At 41.8% G+C, this 10,438-nt stretch overlaps 1 protein-coding gene across 1 annotated transcript; it reads right to left on the bottom strand.

The window, feature by feature from the left end:
• Positions 1-933: 933 nt before the first annotated feature.
• cacng6b (calcium channel, voltage-dependent, gamma subunit 6b) lies at positions 934-10,220 on the bottom strand. The gene is made up of 5 exons (XM_051406165.1): positions 10,112-10,220; positions 7,140-7,902; positions 4,541-4,615; positions 2,678-2,815; positions 934-2,217 (listed from the first exon to the last, which is right to left on the bottom strand). Exons 2-5 carry the CDS (start codon positions 7,501-7,503, stop codon positions 1,997-1,999), a joined length of 798 nt encoding a protein of 265 aa, XP_051262125.1. The 5' UTR covers positions 7,504-7,902; positions 10,112-10,220; the 3' UTR covers positions 934-1,996.
• Between the last annotated feature and the right edge of the window lie 218 nt (positions 10,221-10,438).

Raw genomic sequence — 10,438 nt, 5'->3', positions numbered from 1 at the left:
AGTGCCACATTCTTGACAAGGGGCCTGAGATTTCTAGCAGTGCCCCTAGACCCTGAGGATTAGTTATCTGGAGTGCTTTCCCCTGCTATTATCATACCTACTGCAGCCTAGTTACAGTCACAGTGATGAGAGATTCAAGGAGGAAGGAAGAGAGGCTGCCAAAGCAAACATGTCACCCTACTACACAGGCACAATTCCTTATCACAGATTAGGGAAATAAAGCTTCAGATATATGGGCATTCATATTTTATCTCAATAATAAGAGTTGAGAATTTCCTCTCCCACCTTCAATCTACAGGTCCTCTATCAAGAATTCCTGGAAGCCCATTTCCATTTACAAACATGCAGCTAGTGGTTGAGCACCACTTGTCACACTGTCTCAGTAGGACTATTAACAGCTATATATACAACCAGGATTGTGTGTCATGTGGATTCAGTTTCTGCCCACCCGGAGTTAAATGCATGTGTGAGAGAGTGTGTGCGCTTGCAGGTGAGCATGTGAGTGACTGTCCGGATGCCACTCACTCCCCCAGTGGGCTGGGTGTTAGAGTAGTTATTGGGACATCTCTGATCTGATGGGTCCGTTGTGTGTGCTGGGCCGAGGGTGGTTGGAGGTGGGGTGGAGGAGCAGTGACCGCAGGCTCCCCTGGAGACAGCAGGGAAAGTGACGCACTGAGGTCAGGGGTGGAGAAGGGGAGGACAGGGCACAGAGGTATGAGTATAGGCTCGGGGGTACATAGTTGAAATTCAAGGATAAAGTTTCCCAACCTCTGCAGTGAAATGCATTACGATGAGCTCTGGCCTAATTATAGAGAAGCAGGTTTGGGGGAGGGGGATGTTTGGCAGAGAGGTTAGGAGTCACAATGTGAAAATGGGCGAATGTCAAGTTTGAGAGCAGACAGGGTGGCGAGTCAGCAAACAAAAGGGAGGCAATTATCTCATGTCAAGTCCCTTTAATGGTAAGCAAAACTGGTGCAACATACTGTACATATATATGAGTAGAAATGAGCACAGCATATATTTTGTAAAATAGCATTTCCTGGTAGAGAGATAAGTTGAGATCCTATGACAAAAATATATTTACTGCATACATCTTGCAAATAAAGTGACTGGCGACAACACTACAGAGAGTATTCATAAAATATAAACTCATTCATTCAGTTTATGTACAAAGTTGAGCTTATAAAGTGAGTCCATACAATTCTCTGATATACAAAATGGTATTTTTATCACTTCTCACAGTTGATTTCATTCAACATACATTCATCTGGTATACTGAAGCAGCATTCACCCAATAGTTGTAAAATACACATAAGTAATAAATAATGACAACTAAAGCCTCTTGTTTATCAAGTTTTAAGTGTTTAAAGCTTCATATGCAAGAATATTAAGGATACTCATCGACTTTATTCCTTACGCAACATGTAGCAGATATGACAAGTAATGTAAAATCAGAACCTCCTTCATATTGATGGTTGGCATGGTCAAAAACAGTATTTGTTGCTTGGCTCCAGTACATTCTGATGCTGCTGCAGAAACTATGGAAGTTGAAGGGCTTCCATATTAAACAGACAAAAAGTTTTAAAATACAAAAGAGTATTTAAAAACCTTTGTGTTTTTTATTATTCTAGCAGAGATTTTAGATTTATGTGTGACTGTGCAGCTATAAGCAGGCTAACAAGGCTATTTGTGACATTTGTTTAAGTAAACACAACATTGAACTAAAAAAAATGAAACAGTCAGCAGTAGCCCTGTTGCTCATTCCATCTATTTTCTATTAAAAAACACTAAAACAAACAATTTTTGCAAAACCAAATTCTGGAGGCCTTACTAAAGTGTTGCTGACTTGTCTTCATACATTTAATTAAGACCTAGTATTACTTCTCTGACAGTTTAAATGCCAAGAGCAGGCAAAGTCAGAGCCCTTGGGAAAAGGACTTTTCCACTTGCTCTCACACAAGACATCAAGAATACTGCATATTTTAGCATTCATGTGCTAGGTGGCGCTATTCTTGTGCGGCAAGCATTTCTGCCAGGGGCTGAAAGGAAGGGAGAGGATGAGGAAGAGGAAACCTCCAAAAATAAGAATGGCTCCCGCTGAGCCCACACAGGCCACAGACCAGGACAGCTCATGGTGTAAAGGTATGGAGTGGTCACTGGACAGCAAAGCCAGCACCGACTGGTGGAATATCAGGACAGAGAGAAGGACCAGTACACCTGCACAGAGGTTAAAATAAAAGCACATTAGAAGATAACTTAAAGAAAAAGTGTGTAAGATTTTGTGCTTGTTGCATCCATTTGAATACAGCTCAGCCTTCCTAGTGTGTAGGAGAAACTACGGTGGCTCTGTATCTAGAGCCAGTGTTTGTCCGTTCTGGACTACTGTAAAAACATGGCAGTTTAACATGGTGGACCCGTTGCTCCTTTTGTAGATAAAAACAACGTATTCTAAGGTAACAAAAACACGAAGACTCTTATTTTCAGTTGATTATACACTAATGAAAACATACCTACAGTATGAATATTATATTCCATTTCTAGATCCTCCTTAATGTTACACACTGTACCTTTAATAAGAATGCCCCCCCCCAAAAAAAAAAACAAACAAAAAAAACGGCATAAATGGCATATTGCATATATGAAAGTAAACAGGCAACATAACATCACAAGGTCCCACCTGATAGGATAAAGCAGAAGGAGGCTGGCTTGAGAAAGAAGGCCACTCCTTTGCTGAGGGACATGCCGATGCAGATGGAGCCCATTACCATCATGGTCAGACTCAAAAGGGCCAAGACAGCTGATGCTAGATTCAGATCTGTGAAGGAGAGCAGAAAGAAATCAAAAGAGAAAAAGGATTTGAGTATAAAAGTGCTTGAGAGAATTTGTGAAAATAAGTGTAGTTAAAGTTGAAATCCATAATCTACAGGAAAGATGTCAGATGTATGGTGAAATACTGTGTGGAAACTACTACTACTAATAGAATCCGACATTGCATCATCTTAAAGTTTGAATCAACTTGGCTTTTAGTTTATTACACTTGATTACTGAAATGTGAAAACACAAACACGGTGTGAATTGTGCCACTTCACATACTGGCTCTGTTTAAAACAGATTTTATTGGCATTGTCAGGCGGCACAGGTGCAACCCAGAAAGCCAGTCAACATTTCACAATAGCCAGTGCCAATTTTGTATTTTGACGCTAAATCACACAGATATCATTATTATTATTTTATTAATTCAAACACAAAAGATATAAGCTCTAGGAATGGGTTTTGCTGCTTGGAGGGAAAATAAGCCAAAAGGGAGGTGATATAAATAACAATAAAAGCTTACAGTTTTTAGATTGATCGATGTATTTTTCCGATCATCCATGGCAGCCACTTGTGTAAGTGTGTGCCAATAAGATTTAAAAATTAACCTGCAGAGACTTCATCATCATAGTGAACAAAGGTTCATCAAAGTTTTTCTATTTTGTTAATGCACTTGGCACCACAAAGTCTTTCTTGTTGGTGCCTGTGGACTTTAGATCATCTACTAGATGGCTGCCAAACAGCAACCATTTTTAGACAAGCAAGTCTGAAGAGTGTGAAGTCATGCTGTAGGCACACACACATGCTATGTTCATAAAGACAAAGCTAAAATGTTGATGTTTAGTGGGTATAATGTTTACCATGAACACCATCTTGATAACATCATCTCATTAATTTAATTAAAAATTATTAAGACATTTTTACCTGATGATAAAATGATATAAGAAATAATAATCTATCTATTTAGCCAGAATGAATCCTGAGGGGAACATTGATGTCTGTACCAAATTGTATGCCAGTCCATCCAATAGTTAAAGGTTAAAGGTGTGGTTAGTCATTCTGGATAAAGACAGTTGATTGTTGAGTCTCATTCCAAGGTCGTCAAATATCGATTTTTGTTTCCCCATTTACCCTAACCCAAAGCGCCTGTATGTGACGACCTGGGAATGAGACTCAACGCTCGAACCAGCTTTAAGACATATTTATCACAGATGTCAACCTCATGGTGGCTCTAGAGGAAAAAAACTGGGGATCCCCAAAGTCATTAGGAAGCTTGAATATCTGTACAGAAATTCAAGGCAATCCATGCACTAGTTGTTGAGATATTCAAAAGTGGTGGAACAACCAACCAACATTTGTTCTCATAGCTTTATTCATTAAATGTCCTTGAATGCATCAGGGGAATTTTAAGAACTTTTGACCAAAAGATAAAGTTAACTTTATGCTCACTGTAATTTAAGTTTTAAGTCTCAGCCAGCTGAACTTCAAACTGCACTAAAACCAGCGGCTGCCTGGACAGTAAGGTAAACACATTAATCAGTCTGATAGCTTATGATTTCCTTTGGAAAATGGGTGGCAGCAGAAGTTAATGGGCTGAAACATGCAAAATCCACCAGCATGGTCCTCTGAGCACCACAGAGAACATCTTTATTGATAGAAGCTGCACTGTAACTGTTAGTGTGTATCTGTATGTATAACAAAAATAGCAGGGGGAAGCATAATGTCTCACTCTTGTTAGTTGTCTTCTTGAATATGACTGCATTCTCCCCAGAGGTGAAGAATTTGAAGTAGGTGCAGTTGGATTCTGTGGGTGAAGGGAAAAGATCATACGAAAAGATCAGACGCATGTACACACACAAACGCACACGCACACTCCTATGGATGGCTGCTGGTCTTCTGTTATGTGCCTCCTATGCATCCATGCACCCTGTCCTTCCAGGCATTATTCCTATTTATATCCAAGTGTCGAGCATTAGCTGGAATACCCAGAGACACACACACACACTGCCCAGCACTACACATATGGTGCCGCCAGAGAGGGTGAGAGACAGCAAAACACTGAGGGTGGATGGCAGAGGGGAGAAAGAAGGGAGGTAGACAGGGAGAAAGGGGCAGATGGAGGATAGAAACAGGGAGGCGTGGCTGCAGAAGAAGAAGGAGTGAGGAAGAGGATATCTGTGGTGAACGAATGATGAAGGATGGATGCAGGAAATATGCATAGAGGCTCAGAGGATGAGGAAGCGGAGGGGGGGAAGGAGGATTGAGTTGGGGGCAGATGGAGGGGTGGTGAGTGAAGGGGAAGAGAGAGGGGAGCCACAGATGGAGAAGGAGGTGAGGGGAGCAGAAGATGTCATGGGGGGGTGGAAACACAGAGGGGTTGGTTAATACTGCATTAGACATACACTCTCCCTCAGTCCCTGTCTGTCCCTCATCCTCGTTTCCCCCTCTCTATATTTAGACAAAAACTGTGAAGTAGTCAGATTCCACTTGGCTTCACAAGCGCATAGTGATGACTTTCACCCACTGAATAATCTGTGGTCCAAGATGACCACATGCTTGCACACACACTCACACATTTCTTTCACACACAAATATGTTTGTGCCTGAGCACATTTGCAAACATTTTTTATTGAAGCAGACACACCATTTATCAGCCTAGTGATTTTTTAACACATTATGCTATCACAGTCAACTGGTTTTGCTCTCGCTACCCCTGCTGAGGCTATAATTATTGAGTTGTCATGTTCCTCTCCAGCAGGCAGCGAAGACGGATGGCTGGTCTTGAGATGACAGGCACGGCATCAGCGGGCTGCACTTTGCTCGGGACGGGAGCCAGAGGCATGTAAACAGGGATGTGAAAGAGAGAAGCAGAGATGGCAAAAACAGTTGTTTTCATCCAAACATGACAAGCCCACGGCCATCTGCGACAGGCGGCGTGGGCCAACAGTGTTAGGACGTGTGAGAAAGATTGTCAGAAGAATACTGGCTGCTCTCACACACCAACAGACCATCTTGGAAGCACAGATATATATCTGCTAGCTAGAGGCAGCCAGGGATGCAGGACATTTTGACAGGTAAGATGAATTAGTCCTTGACGACTGGATAGAAAAACAACGTTGACACGTCATTCAAGATGATGTATGTGAATAGTATTTATGTTTATATGTGATTCACGTGTATCTCTGTTGGGTGAGGAAATTTTTTTTGGGCTTCTTCAGAGCTCTGCTGTGTCCCAGCAGATTCCCTGAGATCAGCAGTGATTCCAGGAGCAGCTCTTTCTCAAGCCTGCCTTGCCTATCTCTATCTTCCAATACCTGCCTCTCTCCATCTCTACACTTGCTTTTCAGACAGAAATAGGTCATTGTGCAGATAATCAAGGCACTCTGGAGGACCTAACCATGGTCAAGTTGAATAAAGTGCTTTTAGAGAGGAGCTGTCACCTGTCTGTACTGTGTGTAAGACAGGAGATGATTAGTTACCCAGTCAAGGGGAAAAACTTGAAATTAATGCTTCATTACACTGACAATTTTGTGAATCACAAAGATTATATTGCATAATGCCACATGGACCTGCATGCTGCTTTGTGTTGTTAGAATAGTATAATAACTGAAGACAGCTTTACTGTGGTCCTGCTCACGCTCTGTTTCCAAGCATCGTATTTCTTTATTGATTCAATTTGCACATTATCCGTAGGATGACCTAGATACATATACATGGAGGCAGCTTCACATACACAACTATCCTTTTTCTATTCCTTTGCAAGGTTACAGTGGATATGCATAGGCCCTATAAACACACAGGGAAAATTTACATTAAATGTATATTAAAAATCATAAATATGTTGCTTAGAAACCTGAAGATTGTATGTGGAATGAAAATTAATTTGTGCTGCTTTCCTCAGTCCCTTATGAGCTCACATGAAAGGCCTACAGATGTAAGCATATCCCCAGAGGGCATGCATCATATTAGTTATCCCTGCTCCCTCTGTTTTCACATCAATGGTGATGGTGAGGAAAAATCACTGCGATAAAGTCTACAAGTTGTTTTCTCAATGATGTCAACCACTTGCAACCTCTCAGAAACATCTTTTGACCCCTTTCCATTAATTCACTTTCATACAGAGGCACATACTATAGCACAGAGGCAGCCACTAGGTAGGCTTGCATGGCCGGGCAATTCAGTTTACTGAGAGGCAGACGTGAGCAGACAGTCAGAGAAACAAAACAGACACATGCCCTCCAGGAACCTCACCTGCTCACCTCCTAGACAGCACAGAGAACAGACAGACACATGAACACAAACTCACACACGGCAGCCAGAGGTCTCACCTCCAGGTAGTTCAGCGGGGCCACAGCTTGTCCTCTCTGGGTCTATGTCAGCCACCCATAGGGTGCGGATACAGCCCTTCCACAGGCCATAATGGGCCATCTGGCAGGTCTGGTTGCCACTGAAATTCTTTGATTGGGCCAGCTCCACCCAAAACTCTGTCCCCATGCCCAACACCGTCAGGGTCACGCCAATGATAGACACAAAGAAGGCCAGCTTGATCTTCCCCTCCTGGCTGTCACTCATCTTGGGGGTCCTCCTCTGTCCCCGTCCACCTTTCATTCCACCCAGAACCCCACCTTGTCCAGCCCCTGCCACCCCGATGCGACCCTCCTCATCCTGCTGTACAAAGAAGTTGGACCACATACTGGTCTCAACTGGACAGGCCTGAGGAGGACCAGGGGGAAGAACAGGGCACTTAGGTTAAAGGTTAGAGGAGCAAATAATAGATGAAAATATGGAAGGGAGATTTAGTGAGAAGAAAATGGGGAGAGATTATGGGTGAAGATAGTTTTCATTTTAAAACCAGTGTATTAAAAAAGAGGTGGCAGCTATCAACTACCCTGGAATGGATGGGTAAATTGAGCAAAAGCAGTCAGTGAACAAAGATTGAAGTAAAAATAAATGGGCTGAGCAATGAAATTAGACATAAAGCGATGTGAACAGAGCTACAATGAAGTAGGGATGGATGAAGTAAGGAAATGATAAGATGGGAGGAGTCGAAGGCAAGGACCAGGAGAGCCCGTGTCTGTTTTCCGTCCAGTCCTGTGAAACAGAGAGATGAAACGGAAAGATGAAAGAGCAGCCAGCATATGCTTCACATGAGCAAAATCCTTTCATCGTCAGTGTAATATTTAATTTCCAACAGCTTTATCAGCATCTACAGTTATCCCTCCCTAAAAGCCATATGACATGCTCTCAGCCAACAATAGATAAGCCATATGGTGTTTCCCTGAAAGGCAGATTTTGCTTCAGATGAAGAAAATATTGGGGCTGGATGAGCTGGTGAAGTCAGTTGGTGTGGGGTCAAGGTGAGAGATAACACCACAGCGCCAGACTGGACCACCCATCTTCTATTTTCCCAGCGGAGTTGACAACAGAGCTCTTCCCCAAGCAGGTACACTATCTCTGGCTCAGACACAGATCCCTTTTGATCTGAGGGGATAATGGGTTGCCACAAATACCTCTCATCCTGCATTATGTGTTCCAGCAAACACTTGGAATCTGCAGCCATGACTGTCCTTTTGATTGTGCGTGTGAGTGTGTGTGTTTTTGAGTATGTGATATGTACACTGTAGGTGGTTCCAGGCTTACAGAGTTGCTTCTGTTATTCCAAACTGTGAGCGAGGGGCCTTTGGAGCAGTCTAAACAACGTGAGTGACGGGGTACAACGGTGTCACAGCTCTGCACAGGGTGCATGGGAGGTGATAATTCATGCCTGAACCCTCTGACAGAGAGGGGGCTGCCGTAATTAAGTCTGTTGTGCAGTCCAACAGGTCACATAGTGGAGGCAAGAGGCCCAGCCAGGCAGCACCAGCAGTTGGTGGATCACTTAATTCAGAGCTTTGCGCTGACAGCATCAGAGGTTTTATATAGGCAACACACCACACAATCCCCACTAAGTGCAAGTCCTTTGTGTACAATATACTGCAGTATATAAATATAGAGAGCAGTATAAAATATGTAAATTACAATTTAGAGCTTTGCAGTATAGAAATATCACTGTCAGTGGTATCAGTATCAGTGGTCACTGTCAGCAGGGAATATGGTTGAAATCATTTTCATAGTTTAAACAATTAGTTGGTTAATGAGACAGAAAATTTGTCAATTTGTCAAAATGTCAGTGTCAATGTCAAAACTCCAACAATCCACTGCTTCTCCAATGTGAGGATTTCTTTTGATTCTCTCTGCTCTATATTGTAAACTGAAATCTGTGGACAAAACAAGACACCTTTTACTTGTGAACAAAACATTTTATTAAAGCAGTGGTCAAATAATTGAGAAGATAATCTGCAGATTAATCCATAATGACAATAATTGTTAGTCATTATCACTATTATTTGTACAGATAATGTCTGGTATAGATTATACGTAATGATATAGCAAATGTGTGCAAACTCACATATAAAATTAACAAACTAATGTTCAAAGATGTAAACTGTGTTTCATTGACATTACACATGTCACCAAACTCTTCATACGTGTGAAACAAAAACTTAAATAAGTAATAATGTCCTTTTTGTGTCATTATTTTGATAGTTAACTGAGTTAGATTTTAATTACAATTTACTCAAAGACAATAATTTGGACAAGAGAATTTCTAAGAAAAATAAAATAAATAATAAATTAAATTATAACATTGTGATATAATTCTGCGGAAAGTTGACAAATAATACATTTATCACCCAATGATAGCTTACAGTAAGCACCATAAAAGGATATAATCTTCTAAAATAAACTGCTAACACAAAGCAAATTTATGCATGACTCTTATTAACCAAAGTTTTGGAACAGCACCCATGAATTAGAATACTCCTCCAACATTAACTGTAATAAAGAATATCAAGACTGCAGCTGCTGACAGCCATGTTAGTAGTCATAGAATTACAAACCTAGATCACATTACATCGATATTAACCACAGGATCATCGGAGGGGTCAGAGCATGCCAGGCTACTCTACTGGAGGGATAACACAGACAAATGCCCCCTTTGTACCACAAGATTAACCTAAGCAGTGTACACATGCATGTTTTTGAGGTTGATAATGCAGCAGAAGCTATGATGCACACACTTAAGTTCTATAACAGCTGAGCAGATGATAAGCTCTGAAACACGGGTGCATTTTATGTTGTGAAAATGAGAAACCCAATCTACCATTTCACCAACAACAACCACAGCCACCTGTGTGACGTGTGTGCATAGGAAAACAGCAACCAGCTAATGAACTCGAGTCAAAAGAAGAATAAGTCTGACCTGTTTGGTGTGTGTTGTTCAGTTGAGGAGTAAGAGACGCTTGAAACTTAATAGAGGGGGAAAGTGGTGATGGGAGAGTTAGTGAGAGAGAGAGAGAGAGGGAAAAGGGTGGGCGGGAGGTACATAAGGGTTATGGAAAGTGAGTGTAACAAGGGAGGGGGCTGCAGCCTGGTTGGTTAACACTGTTGATGATTAAATGTGTGTGTCTGCACTGCTGACTGCACCTGCAACTCTCCTGCTCAATCTCAATAGCACCCTGTTCATACTGCACACATGTTTGACATCTTAAATCAGTGAGCAATGGTGCTGCAGGGTGGTCCGCTCACA

Source organism: Dicentrarchus labrax, unplaced genomic scaffold, assembly GCF_905237075.1.
Source record: "Dicentrarchus labrax unplaced genomic scaffold, dlabrax2021, whole genome shotgun sequence".
NCBI classification, from domain to species: domain Eukaryota; kingdom Metazoa; phylum Chordata; class Actinopteri; family Moronidae; genus Dicentrarchus; species Dicentrarchus labrax.
Note: the sequence above shows the minus strand (reverse complement) of the source record. Positions and strands in the feature narration are given on the sequence as shown.